Source organism: Megalobrama amblycephala, linkage group LG1 (assembly GCF_018812025.1).
Source record: "Megalobrama amblycephala isolate DHTTF-2021 linkage group LG1, ASM1881202v1, whole genome shotgun sequence".
Taxonomy (NCBI): domain Eukaryota; kingdom Metazoa; phylum Chordata; class Actinopteri; order Cypriniformes; family Xenocyprididae; genus Megalobrama; species Megalobrama amblycephala.
Genome location: NC_063044.1, coordinates 75079202 through 75100416, shown reverse-complemented (window position 1 = coordinate 75100416; position 21215 = coordinate 75079202). Strand labels below are relative to the sequence as shown.

Below are 21215 nucleotides of genomic sequence, written 5' to 3'. Positions count from 1 at the left end.
GAGTCAAAAGCACATCTTAGCCCTTTAGCTGTGGTTTTATCTTTTAAAACAATGAATAAATATCATTTAGTTTAGTTAGCGTGCTATTTAGCATGAGCCTGAACCAGTGGTTCCCAAACTGGGGCACGTGACAGTAATGTTTTTGTCGTTCATTTAATTCTTCCCCACCTTATAATAACATTAACCGAGCATGTGTTTCAGTACACAATGCAGTAAATACATGATGACATCCAGTCAAAATACCACCTTTTGTAGCCGAAGGTAATTTTTTGTTTAGTTATATGCAGCAAGTTAATGAAATAAAACAAAAATTGTTTGATTTGCGACGATGCACAGGCATTTTGTTAACAGATTTGTATTTTTATGGCGTTTGTTGATACTGAAAGCCAGTGGCATCGCGATCTGACATGAGGGTGCTCCTTTACTTTATCTTGATGAAGCAATACTCAACATAATCAACACCACAGGTAACTGATGATCAGTTTACAGTTTCTCACAGAGACACACACTTAATCTACTCATAATGTTGTCAGAATTATAAACATTATAGATTAGAAACAGTGATTTTTTAATGTTTTTGAAAAAAAGTCTCTTCTGCTCACCAAGGCTGCATTTATTTGATAAAAATAGCTTAAAAAACAGTTGTTTTCTATGTGCACTCAGTTCCTCCTGAAAGAGCGGTAATGTGCAATGTCATGTGGCAAGTCTTGTTCGTTCAGTGGCCAGCCTTCTTGAATGAATCTGATCAGTGTCTTTACTTGTTTCCTCTCTGATGGCTTGGAGTCTTTCTTCTGCTTTGAATCTTTTTATTAGGGAATCCGCAAAAGAACCGATAGATCACCAATAGTTTGAATGCCCAAGTCTCTCCGTTTTGTGAAAGCAGAGTCCATAGCAGAAGGAGAAAATGAGGGCTTCCCTCCACCTGTAAGAGGAAAGATAAGGACTTTATTGCAAATTTTGATTTAATCTGCTTCCAAATGCAAATAGTACTATGGATTATACAATTATTATTATAGGCCAGCTTAGCTGTTTTTGTTAGTGATGGTTAATGAAGTTTGTGAAGCACCGAGGCTTTCCCCTCAACTGTATCGTAAAAAGGCTCATTACTCGACGCTTTTGCACACTAACGACATCTCGTGGTCAAAAGGTGAAGAGCTGTCTGAGCCAGAGGACCCATTCATTTCTTTTGACTGTTTCATGTAACAATTCATTTTGTGAAATCCACAAAAGCAATAAAAATAATGTTTTTGTCATTTGTTAATTTAGTAGGATACTTACAATATGTGAACAAATGAGCGTATTCATGAATTTATGAAAATAAATAAATAAATACTTAAATGAATCTGCTTTGATCAACACATGCAGCCTTATTTACATAAACTTTAGCCTTAGTCCTAAACTTACGAGTTCATAGGCAAGGCTCATGTAGGCATATCTAATCAAAATAAAGGAAAATAATTGTGGAATGGTGAAAGTGCTTGTGAACTGGGGAGTTTTTATTTCGTGGGAAATTGAAGAAATCAAAGATTTTTATTAAGGAACAGAACTTGTTCAACAGTGCGGGGGCTAAGTCTATTTTTTTATTTTTTATTTACTACTTCTCCTGCCTTTGACAATATTCCCTCACATGAGACTGAGGAGCATAACAAGCAAGATGATGAAGATGTGGATAGACACCCTTTTGGGTAGTCCAGAAATGCAGGGGATGGAGTATTTGGATCACTGAGGTAGCGTTGCACTTCAACTGTGGCATCTGCAGTCGCATTTTTCAGACTGTCCAGTAGATCCCACAGACCTAATAGACAGAACAATACAAATACAAGTTTGATGGAATTGAATTTAATTCTCTGCAATAGATGCATGATGCATGCCAAACAAACACACACACTCAATACAACAAACAGTGCCTGAATGGGTTACATCGCTGCCTGTGGCTCCTGTTGTCTCTGAGAGGATCTGGATGGGGTGTTTTGGGCTGCTCTAATGATTGCAGCACATTCGTCTCACAGCAGTCTGTGCATCTGACTGGCTGCAGAAACCTAGAGTTTTAAAGCGTGGATCAAGCAGAGTTGCCAGAGTTATAGTCTCATATGTAGACATCCTCTCAGAAAGAAGTCGTGAGGTTGTTGCTCAATTGCACAGCCGTCTCATCATGAACCTGTGAGATCTTTGTACTGATTGCATGCCTCAGCATTCTTATAAGAGGAATCACCTTTGACCCTGACACTCTTCTCTTCTGACAGTTCAGTGGAAGCCTCATTGACACATTACACCAAGACATTCGTTTACTTTCTGGTACTCTTCTGAAGTCACAGGTGTGAGGTTTGTCTTCAGAGTTACCAAAGCAGCACCTACTGGCTCTAACATGGCATATGTGCTGTTCAAACGAGTATCCACCTCCTGAATCAGCTTATGAGTTGGTTTGCCCATCTGATTTTGTAAAACCAATGATCTCTCTCTTGCTGTTGTGCTAGACTTGAAATGAGCCACAATCTTCTGTGCCTTTAGTCTAATGTCCTCTAATCCTTGTGTTTGTTCTATTATCTTCTTCACAACCAGGTTTAAGGCACAAGATGTCCACATGGCTTACAGCTCTGGCCTTTTTTTCACCTCTTCTTTTGCCTTCTCTTTGGCCTCCTTGTATTTTTCCTCCACCATTTTCTTTAATGCCTGGTGGGATGGAAGAGTGTAGGCTGGATCCAACAAACCTACTAACTCTTTGACGCCAACATCTTCAACAACTGAAAATGGCTGGTATCTTTCACAAGCATGTTGACCACGGCCCCATCAATCTTTTGTTTTCTGATCCCTGCAATACAGTAAAGTATTTAAAATATAACTTAAATAATATATATATATATAAGCAACAGCAATTGACAAAAAAAAGGAAAAAAAGAAGAAGAAGAAGTGTTATACCTTGGTTGCCAGTAGCTGGTCGACTTTCACAAGATGTGTTCTCATGTTTAGCTCTGAAATGTCTCAACATTGAGGATGTGTTGTTATTATAAGAAAGCTGTTGAGAACAAATCAGGCATTCAGCCTAAAGAAGGAGGTAACATGTATTAATGCATTGTATTTTTTTCATATACATTATGTAGGCTAAGCCTATTATTTAACATAATATATTTTATTATACATTGAATATGCATAAAAGTACTTGTGTACATATTTATTCATATTACTATTAGCCTAATTCTAATAATTATTTATTATTTTACGCTAATATTCTTAATAATAACAACAACAACAACAACAATGAGCTTACTTTATTTGCTGATATACCCTGAAAATGCTGCCAGACTTCCGAACAGCCTCTTTTCTTTAGGGGTGTGCACAAATAGTCGAATATTCGAATATTCAACCTGTAATTAATATTCGAAAAATAAAAATACTATTCGAATTTACTATGTTGCTTTTCTGGCCGTAAATGCAGTGAATCCATGATAAATCCTGAGCACTAAAACTCGCAGTTATAACTAAATGCACCGGGTGGCGCTGTGGAGCGTGTTTAACAAGTTCATTTTATTTGATCGTCACATAATGTTGTCTCCCTTCCGAAGTTTGGAATTACTTGGATGAAAATGATCTTACACAATGGAATTACTTTTGATCAAATGAATTAATGAAACCGAGTTATCATAAAATCACCACCATAATGAGAAAGCACATGAAATCTAAACACCCGTCGAGTGAGGAGAGACAGCTGTCAATCACTGCATTCACGACAGGTAAGCAGCTGTAAGTTATCCCCGAGTGAGCCGAGATGATAACTTATCTGACAGCAAAATGATTTTGAGACATATGTTTCCTTTAAGTTTCGTCGAGGCAGATATATTTACGAACAGAAATCACAAAGGGCTGCTGTTAGAAACTTAGCTTAGCATACCGTTATGTATTATCGTTATCTAGTTTCTGCAATGTCTGTTGCGGCTCGTTTTCTCACCCGAGCATGTGGATATTATTGTTTTTCTCAACATGAACATGTGAAACAATATGAAAACGATAACCACACCATATAACGTTACTGACTCGAGTGTATTATGAACGTTTTGTACGATAACTGGCGCTGTCTGCTTTTTCCCGTTCGTGCTGCTTGAGCTTAAATGCTTTTGTTCTTTATATATAGTATATATTTGCACATATTGTGTTTAATGCTTTGAACTAAAAGAAAAGCTTAAGATATAACGTAAGCTTGTTGTTTATATTGCCTAATCGTAAGCTTGTTCAGAAATGGTTACAAAATCTTGATTAATTTAAAAAAATAAATAACGTCCTTCTCGTTTAACCTCATTTAAATAAACAAATATCGTTTTTTTACGAGCCCAAATATTCGAATACAATATTTTGGAAAAATGTCCATCCCTACTTTTCTTGGCTGGTTCCATGCTCAAAATTCAAAAGAGCTTACCCTCTGTTTCAGGGTCAGTTCACTACCGATTTACCGAAGCACATGACACTCGAAACCTGCGCAAGGGGTTCGCGCTATTTTTGAATCGCATTACGAAGCAGTCACGTGGTTGATTGAGGGAGAAAACGAAGCTTCGGACGTCACCGATCACGTGGTTATGGCAAAACGATTCAAGCTCCGATACAGTGCTTCACTGTGAGATGTTTCGTTTTTTTGATACAAGCTTCGAAGCCTCTGTGTCAAACGTCACATCACTCATTTTTGTAGGAGACAAGATCATCGCCCCAATGTCATACAGGCTACATGCTTCTCTTTCCATTTGGATCCAAGTAGTTAGCTTTGAATCATGATTGAAAATCCTTCGTAACCTCAATTCCTAAATAAGTAAATTTATGATGTGTTATTTTAAAAGGACAGTTTCGTGCAACAGAAAGATCTCGTACCTTTATAGGCATTAATTCGCTCTTAGACCAGTTTATCCTGTACTCTGAGAAGGTACCATAATGAGAGATAACTCCTAAGATTCTTGTGATAGTAACCTGGGGTTTAGTAATATATAACAGGATATCATCAGCATATAATGAAATCCCTTCTGCTATATGTACAATCTCCATTTCCACTGAACTCTCCGATGCATGTCCAGGTAAGTATGAGCGGCTCAGCGCCTCAGCTAGCAACATGTCCTTCCCTGGGATGTAATTAGTCTTTGATGTCAAAGTTGAAGTAACATTCTTTGCAGGCATTTTGGGGTGTTGAGCAGGGGTTTTCTTGCTATGTTTTCCAGTGGCTTATGGTCAGAGTGTACAGTTACTTTGCACCCGTACGTATACTGATGGAATTTTTCCATACTGAAGACAATGGCACAATAACCCCTCTTTGTCAATGCCCGACTTCCATAAGCAACTGGCGCCCCCTCCTGAAGTAAAGCGGCCCCTAACACAGTCTCCGACGCATCACACTGAAGCGTCAGTGGTTCATCTGGGTTGTAATATTTGAGGATTGGGGCTTTGGTGATGGTGTCTTTGAGCCGTGTGAATGCTTGCTCATGCGCATCTGACCATTCCCATGCGTTAGCTGCCTCAGTATCTCACAGCCATCTGACAGGTGGTCACAGAACTTCTAGAGATAGTTTACCATGCCCAGGAGCCTTTGGACACCCTTGACATCTGTTGGACGTGGCATGTCTCTGACCGCTCTTGCCTTTTCAGGATCCACTCTGAGCCCGTCTGCGGTAAGTAAATGTCCGATGTAAGGAACCTCGCTTTTCCTCAGTTGAAATTTCTCAGCATTCAGTTTGATGTTCATCTAGTCAACAGTGCTCTAAGTTTGTTGTCATGGTCTTGGTTTCTAATTCTAATGTCTCGCCCTCTCCAGTGATGAGGATGCCATCAGCTATGACATACAGTGGTGTGAATAAGTGCTTGCCCCCTTCCTGATTTTTTTATTTTTTATTTTTTTGCATGTTTGTCATACTTTAATGTTTCAGATCATCAAACAAATTTAAATATGAATCAAAGATAACACAAGTAAACACAACATGCAGTTTTTAAATGAAGGTTTTTATTATGAAGGGAAAACAAAATCCAAACCCACATGGCCCTGTGTGAAAAAGTGCTTGCCCCCTGCTGTTAAAACACAACTTAACTGTAGTTTATCACAACTGGGTTCAGTTTTTCTAGCCACACCCAGGCCTGATTACTGCCACACCTGTTCACGATCAAGAAATCACTTAAATAGGACCTGCTTGACAAAGTGAAGTAGACCAAAAGATCCTCAAAAGCTACACATCCTCAAAAGCTACACATCATGTTGAGATCCAAAGAAATTCAGGAACAAATGAGAAAGTAAGTAATAGTGAGTAATTGAGATCTATCTGGGAGATGAGGTCTATTTATTTGGGAGGTGTGTGTCCCATTACGTCTGGCATAAAAGTAACACAGCATTTCAGAAAAAGAACATCATACCAGCAGTAAAATATGGTGGTGGTGGTGTGATGGTCTGTATTATGTTGCCGACTCAGGACTATAGATAAACACTTTTATCTAAACATATAGAGCAACACGCACACGTTGTTTTCTTAGTTCACTGCTTCTTCAACTGCTTTAGACATCAACCAATAATAGAACACTGCTGCCCCCTAGTGGTTCAGTCTTTATATAACACAACATTTAGCTGCATACATAACATTTCCTCCCCACTAAGATTGAATGTCATTAACATTAACATTCAACATTTTGTTTAAACAAAACAATACACTTTTCATGTACGACAATAAAGGTACAATTACCTTTTTTTTAACTTCCAACAACAAATTAGGAATATCTCAGTGGTTGTATAACTTATATGTTTAAAGAATATGTCTCTCACTCAAACTGTGCTATAACCCTCTATTAACTAATTACTGCTCACTCATCACGGTAACGAGCTGGTGGTCTTTTGATCCTCACAGGATAACGTTTCACTGTCTCGGTTATCTGAGGATGTTCCGTAGATGGTGGTTCAGTGGACTGGTGTGTTTTTAATGTTTCTTTGATTTCTGGAACTTGAACATCCTTCTTTTCTAATAAAGGAGTATTTGAGTGCAGTGTGGTGCCACCATCACTAGGAGGTAGTAACACCTGTGGGTTTACAGTATGATTCACTGCAGTTTGCTGAGGCTCTGTATCTGGGCGTCTCAACATCTGGTCCAAATGGCGTTTCCATACCCCTGGCAATCCCACATTCACCTTGTACGACACCAGTCCAGTCTTTTCTCTCACCACACCTTGTGCCCACTTTTCCTCCCCCTTTCTATAATCACGCACAAGAACTGACTCTCCTACCTCAAACTGTCTGACCTTAGCGTGATGCTGGCGCCGTTGTTGTTGGGCATCCTGTGACCTGTGTACAGCTCCAGCCACACTTGGTTTTAAACAATCCAATCGAGAGCGCAGCCTGCGTCCAAGAAACAACATTGCCGGTGTTTCTTTCGTTGTTGTGTGCGGGGTGTTTCTGTAGGTTAATAGAAACGCCTCAAGTCGCTGACGCACCTGTGCTGTGCCTTTGGATGCCTTTAAAGCATGTTTGAAAGTCTGCACGAACCGTTCGGCCAGGCCATTGGTGGCTGGATGGTATGGCGCTGAGCGGATGTGTTTGACTCCATTGTTTTTCAGGAATGTACTGAATTCTTCCGCACAGAACTGCGGTCCGTTGTCACTCACAAGGATGTGTGGAATGCCATAGCGACTAAACAGTGCCCTGAGCACTTGAATGGTCATACAGGCAGTGGTGCTCTTCATGATATGCACCTCTGGCCACTTTGAATGTGCATCCACCACGACCAAGTACATATGTCCTTCAAATGGACCTGCAAAGTCCACATGTATCCTTTCCCAAGGACTGGAGGGCCACATCCAAGAGTGTAAAGGTGCTAGTCCAGGCTCTTTTTGTACGCTGTGACAGGAGTGGCAAGATTTGACCTGTAGTTCAATTTGAGCGTCTATACCGGGCCACCATACATAGCTGTGTCCCCAGGCTTTTCATCCTCACTACACCTGGATGTGATGAATGGAGCTCTTCCAGAACTCGAGGGCGCAGTTTAGGTGGTACGATAACTCTCCCACCCCACATGAGGCATCCCTGTTGGGTTGTGAGCTCATGCCGGCGCTGCAGATAGGGTGACAGCTCTTCACCTGCATCCTTAGCAGCTGGAAAACGACCAGTTGAGACCATTTCTAGGACCCGAGCCAAGATAGGGTCAGCCAAGGTGTTTCCTTTGATCTCGGTGCTACTGACTGGTAAGTTTTCTAACTGAGATGTGTAAAATACCTCTACTGCACCTTGCTTCTCTTTATGCGTGTAGGGGAGTGGCAGTCGTGACAGCCCGTCGGCATTTGCATGTAATGCACCTTTTCGGTATTGAATGGTGTAATCATGAGCTGACAGGAGGAGCGTCCAACGCTGCATTCGAGCTGCAGCCATTGATGGTGTACTTTTCGATGGACTCAGGATGGAGGTCAACGGGCGATGGTCAGTGATTAGAACAAACTTGTTACCATAAAGGTACTGGTGAAACTTTCGTATTCCAAAAACTATCGCTAGCGCCTCCTTCTCAATATGAGCATAGTTTTGTTCCGCTTTGCTGAGCGTTCGTGATGCATAGGCTATCGGTCTCTCCTCATTATCGGGCATGACGTGCGAGAGCACTGCGCCAACCCCGTAGGGCGAAGCATCACATGCGAGCTGGAGGGGCAGTTTAGGATTGTAGTGGGTCAATACTTCCTGTGATACAAGTAAAGCTTTTGATGTCTGGAACGCTGACTCACAGGCTGACGTCCACTGCCATTTCTTCCCTTTATTTAGCAGATCATTCATTGGTTTCATGATAGTAGCTAAATCGGGAATGAAACGTCCGTAATAGTTCAGCATTCCTAGGAACGAACGTAGCTGACTGACATCCCCAGGTGCAGGTGCTTCCACAATAGCACGTACCTTCTCTGGTGATTTGTGGAGTCCCTCTGCGTCAATGATATGACCTAAGTATTCCACAGACTCCTGGAAAAACAGGCACTTCTCAGACTTGAGATGCAGACCGTGTTCCTCTAGCCTGCCCAGGACTGCATCCAGAGTTTTTAGGTGTGTCATTTCGTCTGGACCACTAATCAGTATGTCGTCCAGGTAGCAATGTGTATACGGCAGTCCGAGAAGCACTTGGTCCATAGCCTTTTGAAATAAGGCGGGTGATGAAGCTACCCCAAACGGTAAACGATTAAAACGGAATAGCCCTTTTTGTGTCGAAATAGTCAGCAGCTCCCTAGACTTCTCTTCTACCTCCATCTGTAGATAAGCGTTTGATAAGTCTAGCTTACTAAAGCGTTGGCCTCCTGCTAGAGAGGCAAAAAGATCCTCAATGCGTGGAATTGGATACTTATCCACGCACAGAAATGGGTTGATGGTGATCTTGAAATCTCCACAGAGCCTTACTGTGCCATCCTTTTTGCTGACAGGCACCACGGGCGTGGCCCAATCACTGTGCTCCACGGGTGAGATCACTCCAAGTTCTGTCAGTCGCTTTAGTTCAGCCTCGACTCGTGGTCGTAGAGCATATGGCACATTATGTGGTGGGCAAAATTTTGGAACACTGTTAGGTTTAATAGTCAATGTGGCCTTAATTCCCTTCATTGTGCCTAGATTATTAGAGAAAACAGCGGAGTGTCTCTTTAACACCGTCTCCAAGTTGTCTTTCTCTTTTTGCTCAATTGCATGCACAGTCTTTAAATCTTTCCAGTTCAGTTTAATTACTCTCAGCCACTCTCTGCCAAACAATGCGGGTGCATCCACTTTAACTACATACAAAGGCAAATCAGCACATTGCTTGTTTAACCTTACTTGCACTTTGATGACCCCTTCTGGTGCCAACGGCTCTCCAGTGTATGTCTTGAGCATTATATCAGTGGGTTGCAGTGGTAGCTGGCTCAGCGTGCTTTTATACTGTTCCCAAGGGATCAACGACACAGCAGCCCCTGTATCCAATTCCATCTCCATTTTCTTGCCATTTACAACAGGCAGCACTGAGATTCGTGAATATTTCCCTTTTTGTGACATGGCATAAAGTCCCAACTCACAGTCAGTGTCAGATTTATTTCCCTCACTTTCACTTTCATCTTCTCTTGTCTCAACGTGATAAATTCTCTTCTTTTTACTTTTTACACTGCGCTTACTTGTATTACATTTCTGTTCAGGTTTTTCCACTTTCTGTTTCCATTCTCGGTCACGACCGTTCTTTACTTTGCTTTTGCACATGCGCTTCGTGTGGCCTTTCCTCCCACACTGATGACAGTCACGATCCTTGTACCAGCAGTTTTAATCATTATGATTAGTTTTCCCGCAACGCCAGCATTTTTGAGAAAACACCGCGTTCACTTTCAGGGAGCCACTTAACTGCTGCTCGTCACGCGTGGCTGTTTCAGCCGATATCGCGTAATCGACTGCTTTCTGAAACGTGAGATCTTTCTCTGTCAAAAGGCGCTTCTGTACAGTTTCACTTTTAAGTCCACACACAAATCTGTCCCTTAGTGCGTCTTCTAAGTAAGCACCAAACTCACAATGTTCTGAAAGTCCTTTCAATACCGCCACATATTGCGCCACTGTCTCTCCTTCTCCCTGGTTTCGCTTGTGAAAACGAAATCTCTCCGCAATTACGAGTGGCTTTGGAGCTAAATGAGCCTGCAACGCTCCCACAATATTGTCATAGTCCATCTCCCCAGGCTTTTCGGGAGCAACTAAACTACGAAGCAGTCCATAAGTTTTTGATCCGAGCACACTCAACAGTACCGGTACTTTTTTTGCGTCCCTGATCTCATTAGCCAAGACATAATGCTCAAAACGTTCAATGTACGTTGCCCACTGCTCACCGGACTCATCGAAGGGATCCATATGTCCAATTATTCCAGCCATGATGTGTCTGCTTCTAGTCTCTGTCACTGTAGCGTTAGACTCTTCGGAAGAAGACTGATCCATCAACTCTTTACAGCTACCCTAGCTCACTAGCTCGGTGCTGTTTTAGCGTGGTTGTTCTTTTATTATCCAAACTTGACCAACACCGGCATTTCTCTCGCCGATGCAGTGAAAAGTCTTCCGGATTACACAACTCGTCGGCAGTTTATATTATGTTGCCGACTCAGGACTATAGATAAACACTTTTATCTAAACATATAGAGCAACACGCACACGTTGTTTTCTTGGTTCACTGCTTCTTCAACTGCTTTATTCAATACAGACATCAACCAATAATAGAACACTGCTGCCCCCTAGTGGTTCAGTCTTTATATAACACAACATTTAGCTGCATACATAACAGTCTGGGGCCGTTTTGCTGCTTCAGGACCTGGAAGACTTGCTGTGATAAATGAACCATGAATTCTGCTGTCTAACAAAAAATCCTGAAGGACAATGTCCGGCCATCTGTTCGTGACCTCAAGCTGAAGCAAACTTGGGTTCTGCAGCAGGACAATGATCCAAAACACACCAGGAAGTCCAAATCTGAATGGCTGAAGAAAAACAAAATGAAGACTTTGGAGTGGCCTAGTCAAAGTCCTGACCTCAATCCTATTATTACCTATTATCCTAAATTACTGCCCCAACCCCATAAGGGGATGCATCACAAGCTAAGATCATAGGCAATTTAGGGTCATAATGGGTCAGCACCGGCGCTGAAGACGGCCTTGATTTGGTGCGGTCAAATGCACTTTGGCATTTTTCTGTCCACTTCCACTCAGCATTTTTGTGAAGCAACTCAGTAAGTGGTTTAATTTCACTTGACAGATTTGGTATAAATTTACCATAATAATTCAGCATGGCCAAGAATGATCTCAACTCTGGTACATTTTTGGGCATGGGGACTTTATCGATGGCTTCAGTTTTCTCCGGGATCGGGTGCAACCCTTCTGCATCGATGACATGTCCGAGGTACGTTACGCTATTCTGAAAAAAAGAAAATGTTTCTTTGTTTAGCCTAAGCCCGTGTTCAAAACACTGTCTAAATTTTTCAAATGCTCGTTGGTGTCTTTTCCGGTTATGAGAATATCGTCAAGATAGCACACAACACCCTCTAATCCTTGCAATACCATATCCATGGTACGCTGGAAGATTGATGGCGCACTAGCGACCCCGTATGGTAAACGATTGTACGCGTATAATCCCCGCTGCGTATTAACGGTGAGGAAAGGCTTACTTGGGTGTACGCTTGTGTCAAATCCAATTTTGTGAAATGTTTTCCCCCAGCTAGAGTGGAGAACAAATCCTGTGTTTTGGGTATGGGGTACTGATCAATGTCTAACCACGGATTAATCGTCACCTTATAATCGCCACATATGCGAACTGAGCCGTCCTGTTTTGGAATACAGACCAGGGGCGCGGCCCACTCACTGTGTAACACCGGGGAAATTACTCCTTGTTGCTCCAGTTCATTCAATTTCTTATCCACGGCCTCCCGTAGCGCATAGGGCACCGGCCTCGCTTTGCAAAACTTTGGCTTTGCCTCAGGCGAAACTCGCAATTTGGCGGTTACCCGTTTGCGCAACCTAACTGCGAGCTAAACACGGCTTTGTGACAAACTGAACAAGAATAATTTTCCCATTAATATGAATGTTTTTAATTGTGACAAATATCTGTCTTTTGAAAACTGCAATAATGTTATTTTTAACAATTAATTGTATTGTGCAAGTTATCAATTGGAATAATGGCAGCATAAGAAGTACATAATATGATTCTTGCATTTCATACAGTTTCCCTGCTTTTACCTCTAACACATCCTGCTCTACCTACTCCAACCCTGAACACTCTGGCTTCTACTTCAGTACCTTCCCTGTCCACCTATCCCCCACACCACATCTTCACTCCAGAACAAACCCTGTACCTCCTTGACTCGACACGTGCACACTTTACCAGCACTGAATGTCCAATCAAACAAAAAGGACAAAAGAAACTGTTCTGGGCAGAAATAGCCGAGAAACCGACTGAGCAGTTTAATATGCAATTTGATCAGGCAAAAGTGGCAAGAAAAGTGGAGGATGCCTTTAAGAAAATTAAAGACAATAACAAATGAACAGGACAAGGTGTCATCATATTTGAGTTCTACACTGAGATGTAAGAATTGATTGGAAGCAATCATGACGTTGACTTTCAGTAATCGGTGATGCAATGGGTGTCCAAATAAAGTCAACGTGTTGGTCAATATGAACTTCTTAGTTTTCACAAGGCACCTGAGTAAGCTACCCAGTGGTGGCATGATGAAATCATTACACAGATGATTACATTGTAAAGCCATCATGTCATCTGAGGTGTATATGACTTTCTTCCTTAAGATGAACATCTGGGAATGCCAAAGATGAGTAAATGGTGAGCACATTTCCGGGTGTACTGTATTTTCTTTTAATACAGAATAGCAAATGGGATTCCCTCTTAAGATTCATCAGTGGAAAGAAAGAAAAAGAAGAAGAGGAACAAGAGGAGGAGGAAGCCAAGCAAGAGAAACGAATAAGAAGTTGCATCACAGAAAACTTTACACACACTTCTACAAACATTTCTGGAAAAGCAGTGGGCTGTCAGTGAGGACTACTGCATGTCTGGAACATGACAGAGGGAGAGAAAAAAGAAATAAAATGAAATATAAATCACAGTACTTTCAGGTATTTGGCAGTGACATTGTCAGGCTTTTTTATTTACAACAAAGTAACCTGTCTGCACAAAATATCATCATTGTAATATAACACGTTTACAGTGGCTTCATAAATTAATTTAAAAAATAAAAAAGCAAAACACACCTGATGTGCAATGTTTGTTCTTCGTTTTCTACAAAGCAGAGTTAACAAACCTTGCTGTATTTTCATGTAATTTATTAAAAGAAGGTACACCGGCTAAATTGTTAGATTTTGTCCGGTTTTATTGTGTTTATTGCTATGCCATACTTTATTTTGCTGTAGCCATACAGATGAAGTTAACACACTTAAAATTCCAGTTATGGACAACAAAAACAAAGAAATTTCAAGTTTTTCAACTTCAAATCTCTTGTCGTCAGTTTCTGGCATCGTAGTGATGTGAAGTATGAGCAGGAGTTTACTCAGGGTGATTATTTTGACTATATTTTGAATTTGAGCTGCGCGTCTTGGACACGGTGTCCATCAAAAATAGGCGAGGCGCCTATCTTTAGCAAAGCGGCGCGGCGAGCCGCTTCTGGGGCGCTTCTCAAACGCACCGCAGCGCGGCTGGTGTAAACACGAGCATTGACTAGAGTGGCCGCGTATCAGCTCCGGTAGCCGTAACGCGCCGCACACACGTGCAGTGTAAACAAGGCTTCAGAAGAGGACTGGGAAATGAGGCGTAGAGTTGTCACCTTCATCCCGAGGAAGGGGAAGGCCCACGGTAATGGGAGTCCGGCGGGTCGATGAGGCCCCCACAGATTCTACAGAAGGTTGCCATCGGATGCTGTGAAGAAAGATGTATCTTCTGTTGCGTCTTCAACAATGACAGCAGCGTTAAGGAGAAGTTTCTGATGCAATTGTCACTTTACTGCCTGTTAAACTGCCCGTAAGCCTGACAGTATTTGCATGCGAATGGGGAGAAGGGGAGGAGTTCCCGCAGCGTAGCTGACACAATGTTGAAGTGACCGCTCTTGAACGGGAAAGTGGAAAGAAGAGCTAAGAGGAAAAACAACACAAAGCGTACATGAGCAGAAAATGTTAGAGAGCACAAAAATAAGTAATAAAGTAATAAAGCAAAGGAAAACATAATTATTAAGAACACATTACAAAAGTTTAGGTTTTTACATTTTGAAATCATGCTTATTATTTTTAGATCTGTAACAGCAGTACATTTGGCGTTAATTTAAGCTCATAATGTATGAGCCCAATCTACAGAGAGTAAAATGAGTCTGAGTCAGTGTCACTATATATCAACTCTAGCTGGAGTTAAACACTCAGTTCAGATCAGAGGAAGTTCTCAACCACAGGAGGAGCTGATGATGATTAAAGGAGGAGCTGTAACAGAAAATGGCTGATCAGTGTGATCTGTGTCTGCTGGGACTGATCATTCTCTCTTCACTTCTCACAGGTAAAGAAATCTGGATTTTCTCTAAAGACATTTAGTGGAATTAGTCTGGAAAGAGTTGATTTGAACATGCTCAGTTTATTCTTGCACACATTCACGTTGTGATCTCAGAGTTGTGTATTGATACATACAGATCATACTGTATTATTCCTGATACTGGACATAGAGTCACTCAAACATCTGATGATCAACAATTATCTTCATATTCAGAGATTTCAACAGCTACATGATCAAGACAAACACTTTATTCTGGAGACTGTGATGATTGTGTTCATGAGGAAAAAAGACTTGAATTGTCTGATTTATATGCTGATATGTTTCATGTCTTCATTTATTAATATATAGGCAAGCCAAGGTAATTTTATTTGTATAGCACATTTCATACACAATGGCAATTCAAAGTGCTTTACATAAAGAAGAAGAATAAAAATAGAACATAAGAAATAGAAATAACAGTAAAAACAGAATTTTGTTATCTGAATGGAAGAGCTACTGTAGGAAGTTTCAGGGAGTTTGTTGTTGTTGTTGTCCGTCAGAGTGGATCTAAACGGATCTAACTGGATCTTCCTCACACGACAGGACCGCTGTCTAGCTCTACCTGTTAAGGCACCTTGAACTGATAAACAAAGTTTCAATCTCCCCTTTTGCCAAAACACCTCAAACTGCACCACACAGCCCTAATCCCCCTTCCGGAGATATCTTATCTATGCAACGCAGTTCAAATTTCCCCTTTGGAAATTTCCCCCTTTGGAAAGTGTCCTGACTGTAATCCAGAGATATCTTAACCATGCACTACAGCTCAAATTTCCCCATGGTTTGTAAAAATTTACCAAATTTTAACCTAATCACAAATGATTTCTTCCTAATTCTCCCAGCTCTTTCAACCAGACAGCAATATTTAAGATGCATTAAAAGTCAGGAATAACAAAATTATACATAAAATATATAAAATACATTAAAAATGAAATAAAAACAGGAAAGGAATTAAAAAAAAAAAAAAAAAAAAAAGATAATACATATAAAATAAAAAATGCAAACTGTTTGGACATAGCACAGTGCTCAATCAGCAAATGCATAGGTAAAAAGATGTGTTTTGAGTCTGGATTTGAATGTGGCTACTGTTGGAGCACATCTGATCTCTTCTGGAAGCTGGTTCCAGCTGCGGCTGGCGTAACAGCTAAAAGCAGACTCTCCTTGCTTTGAGTGAACCCTTGGTATTTCTAAATGACTTGATCCTGATGATCTGAGTGATCTGTTAGGTTTATATTCTATGAGCATATCTGCAATGTATTGAGGTCCTAGACCATTGAGTGATTTATAAACAAGTAACAGTACTTTAAAATCAATTTTAAACGCAACTGGAAGCCAGTGCAAGGACCTGAGGACTGGTGTGATGTGTTCATGTTTTCTGGTTCTGCTCAGAATCCTGGCAGCAGTGTTCTGTATGAGCTGCAGCTGTCTTATGGTCTTTTTGGGAAGACCAGTGAGGAGCCCATTACAATAATCCACCCTGCTGGTGATGAAAGCATGAACAAGTTTCTCTAAGTCTTGACTGGAGACAAAGCATCTAATTCTTGCAATATTTTTGAGATGATAATATTCTGATTTAGTTACTGTCTTTACATGGCTACTGAAACTCAGGTCTGACTATCACACCAAGATTCCTGACTTGATTTTTAGTTGTTTGACCCCTAGAGTGAAGGTACGTGTTCACTTTGAGAACTTCATCTTTGTTTCCAAACGCAATGACTTCAGTTTTGTCATTCAAGCTTAAGAATTTGTTCAGCTGATTGAAAACAACTTTTTCAATGATCTTGCCTATGAAAGGAAGATTTGAGATTGGTCTGTAGTTGCTCAATATGGTGTTATCCAGATTGCTCTTTTTCAGGAGGGGCTTAACAACTGCAGTTTTCAGGGATTTTGGAAAAATCCCAGAGAGAAGTGAGGCGTTTACCACTTCTAGGAGATCTGCTTCTAAACAGTTAAACACGCTTTTGAAAAAAGATGTGGGAAGTGTGTCAAGGGCGCAGGTTGATGTTTTAAGGTGCTGTACTGTTTCTTCCAAAATTTTACCATCAACTGCTTCGAAAACAGACATAATAGCTGCTTTCTGATGTTGTGATCTGATCTGTTTTACCCCAGTGCAGCTCAAGGATGTGCTGATCGCCTTTCTGATATTATTAATTTTCTCAGAGAAGAAGGAAGCAAACTCACAGCATTTGCTGTCTGAGAGCATTTCACTGGGAATCTGACTTGGGGGGGTTTGTTAGTCTCTCTACAGTAGCAAAAAGAGTGCGGGTGTTGTTTAAGTTTCTGTTTATAATATTTGAGAAGAAGGTCTGTCTAGCTTTGCCTAGTTCCACATTGAAAGCATGAAGAATATCTTTATAGATGTGATAATGGATTTCGAGTTTTGTCTTTCGCCACATGTGCTCAGCTTTTCTGCATTGTCATTTCATATTTTGCACTGCTGTTGAGTTTCTCCATGGTGCTTTTTGTCTGCCACTCTTCTTCCTGACTTTCACAGGAGCAGTGTTATCAATAACATTCTGTACTTTTGAGTTAAAAGAATCAAGGAGAAAATCAACAGAGTCTGCAGATATGCTTGGTGTTAAAGATATAGCCTTCATAAACAGTGCACTAGTATTCTCATTTAAGCATCACTTTTTGACCGAGACAGATCTAGCTTTAACAGTCGGAGAGATCAATATATCAAAGAAAATACAGAAATGATCAGATAGCGCTACATCCTTAATGACAATGTATGAAATGTTTAGACCCTTATTAATAATTAAATCTAGAGTGTGTCCACGATTGTGTGTAGGTCCATGTACATGCTGAGTCAGATCAAAAGTATTTAAAACCGTTAGGATTTCTTTTGCCATATTGGATTCTGCATTTTCTATGTGGATGTTAAAGTCCCCAGTAATAGCAAAACAGTCAAACTCAGAGGAAATTGCTGATAACAGTTCTGTAAAGTCCTCCACAAAGGCTGGAGAGTATTTTGGAGGCCTGTAGATAACTATAAGTAGAATGCGAGGAGCACCTTTTAACACAATACCCAAGTATTCGAAAGACAAGTAATCACCAAATGACACTTGCTTGCATTGATAGACATCTTTAAATAGAGCAGCCTCCACCTCCACCTCTCCTAACAGCTCTACAGACACTCATAAAGTAAAGTTAGGAGGGGTTGTTTCATTCAGGATTGTTGAACTGCAACTGTCTTCTAGCCATGTTTCATTTAGAAGAATAAAATCTAGGTTGTTTGTGGTTATTAAGTCATTGACTAGAAGTGATTTATTTTTAAGTGAGCGGATGTTTAAAAGTGCTAACTTAACAGTCTTACTTTCTTTCTCTACAGTAATCTTAGTTTGACGTGTAATAGGCAGCAGATTAAATGGGTTTGCCAAACGGTTTGAGAAGGCCTTAGGCTTTCTATCACGTAATAAAACAGAAACAGAGAAAGCAACAGGCACACTGGGTTCCCACTTGTTCTGTAAACATTTGACAAAGTCACTGTTATCATAGCGGGGACCCGACACACATCACTGAGAGCTGTTATCGGTTGTTTTTGATTCACCTAGAACAGATGGAGGAGGATGTGGGCCCTGGCGTTGTGGCAGGGGCCGAAGAGCTCTCGCAGGAGGAGGGGGAGGTCGCTTGACGCTTTTTTGTTGATATCTGGGGGCTCGCAGCAAAAGAGTGGGAGAGTTTGGTTCCAGCATACACCAGTTCCTCCATTTTCTCTGAGAAGCACAGAAGAGGGGATGCTGGAGAGAGGGATAACGTGTCCGGTGAGAGGGGCTGTTGCTCTGGTGTTACCGGAGGCTGTAATATGTTGTCCTGGCTTCCCTGGCTGTTTTCCCGAAAGTCGTCCTTGGGTGCTGAATCTTGGAGCAGTTCTAACACGTCACTGTCTCTCAGTGGGCTCTGTGGGCAGGGCTCAGTCAGGATTGTGTCCGTGAGCAGTGGTTGTTGTGGCTGCGTCTTGTTATCATTGACCTTGTGGGATGTGTCAACCGCATGTCCATTCAGGTGCTGAAATGAAGTCCTGTGGTCAGTTGTACTCTGTCCAGGTGTGTTTGTGCCATTCAGATTGGCACACACTGCTGAAGGATGATGGAGGCAGAAGTAGATATTGTCCTTTAGCACTCTTGAGCCCAGTTTGTTTGGGTGCAGGCCATCATGAGTGAACAGTTGTCTCTGACTCCAGAACAGATTGAAGTTGTCGATGAAATTCAGTCCTTTTAAGTTGCAGGTTTTTTGTAGCCATGTGTTAAGACCAAGCAACCATGTAAATCGATTTGTTCCTCTTGCTGGGAGTGGTCCACTGATGAACGACTGAACTTTTAGTCTTTTAAGCATTTCAAAAAGTTAATTGAAATCCCTTTTAAGGAGTTCTGACTGCTCCTTCCGAATATCATTCTTCCCCACATGAATGATTAGTCGATTTGCAGTTTTGTATTTCATCAGAATGCTCTTAAGTTCCCTGTTTATATCAGAAACTGTTGCTTGTGGAAGGCAGCATGTAGTTGTATCCCTGCTGCTAATGTTTCTGATAATAGAGTCACCCACTATCAGAGTCCTGGGCTCGGCTGCTCTCTGAGCTGAGTGCCGCTGTCTGCTCGACCTTGAGCGGCAGTTAGCATCGGTGTTAGCTGCTGGCTAATTTGATCTGTGTCCGATCATGTTTGGGGATTCCTCACCCACATTCATCATGTCTGGAGATTCCTCACCCACATTCATTAACACTTCAAATCTGTTCTCCAGATGTATTGGCGGTGGTAGGGAGCTAGTGTTTGGGGTAGAGGATGCTACTACAATATGTGATACTCGTGACAATCTGATGTCTCGAGTGCCTTTGGGTCTCGCTCCCTGTTTGTGCCATCGATTAATATGTTGACCAATTTCGGCACTCAGTATGGTCTGTTTAGGGGCATTAGATTCATGGGACTCACCGACTGTGTGCTGAGGACATCCATGATGAAGCTCTGTTATGTGTTCCTTCTGGTTTGGTAGTCCCGCAAGTAACTTTGTTTCAAGAACTGCAATCCTTTGTAGAAGTCTGTGGCAGTTTGTGCAGCAGGTAGATTCTTCAACCAGAGGAGGCATATTATTTCTAATCCTTTTGGATGTAGGCAGCTGTGTTTTCCCTTCTCCGGAATGTAAGCTGATGGCCGTCAGTGGGAGGCTGGTTGGATAAAAATTCCCCTTTTTTGTAGCAATTCTTCCAGTTAAAAAGTTTGTTGGTGCCAAGATTTGTCGTTTGTGCACTGTGCTGATTTGCTGTAGTTAAAATTAGGAGATAAAATATGAAAGCAATAGAGCAAAGCACGGAGCTGTAAGCAAGAGCGTCCGAACAGTAGCGAAGCAGGAAGCATGAGTGATATATATCATAATGATCACTCAAATATACTGTGTTTCAGGTACCAGTGGAGTGAATGAGGATCATGTGTTCATCATTTCTGGTGAAACAGTCCATCTGCCCTGTAATAATGATCTTCCTGACTGCAAATCACCTACATGGACCTACAGTAACACATCTAGACGTTCAGCAACAGTTGAACTGATTGATCGAGGGATAAAGAATAAAGACACAGAGAGACATGAGAGACTGAGTCTGGGGTCTGACTGCTCTCTGAACATCAAGAACGTCACAAAAGAAGATCATGGATTATACACCTGCAGACAATATGTGAATGGAGAACAACAAGGAACTGATGCTATTGATTATCTGCATGTTCTTCATGGTGAGTTTATGATTATGTGATCAATTTAAAAAGAGCAGATTCTCCCTTTAAACTCACATGATGATTGAAGAGTCTGTGATTTGTGTCTTGTGTTCAGTTTCAGTGTCTCCATCATCATCATCATCATCATCATCCTCACAGACTGAGATCAGTCCAGGTCGCTCTGTGACTCTCTCCTGTCAGATGTATTCATTTGCTGGATTCTCCTGTGATCAGTGGATCCGTTCTGTGGGACTTCAGCTGTTGTGGGTGAATCAGGCTGGTGTTGATCTGAAGACAGACTCCAGATATCAGATATTATTCTCATCAGATCACTGTAACATCACTCTGACTACAACACTCCTGAATGAAGATGACAACAGAGAGTGGAGATGTCAGCTTACTCTCAGAAATAAACCCAAGACCTCAGTCAGATACACTGTCAAGTATTCAGGTGAGAAACAACTATTACTACTGTAAAATATGATGTT

General features: G+C 41.3%; 2 protein-coding genes across 4 annotated transcripts in view; one reads left to right on the top strand and one right to left on the bottom strand.

Moving 5' to 3' along the window:
• The window catches only part of LOC125247564 (CXADR-like membrane protein), an 824350-nt gene that overhangs the window by 297146 nt on the left and 505989 nt on the right, over positions 1–21215 (bottom strand). The gene's annotated exons all lie outside the window — the stretch shown is intronic.
• LOC125246438 (E3 ubiquitin-protein ligase TRIM35-like) overlaps positions 1–21215 on the top strand; it is a 47695-nt gene that overhangs the window by 25626 nt on the left and 854 nt on the right. For all 3 annotated transcript variants that reach the window (XM_048157390.1, XM_048157396.1, XM_048157386.1), the window contains 2 exons: positions 20422–20745; positions 20843–21178. In XM_048157390.1, the coding sequence (XP_048013347.1) occupies positions 20422–20745; positions 20843–21178 (660 nt within the window). The remainder of the gene's footprint in view (positions 1–20421; positions 20746–20842; positions 21179–21215) is intronic.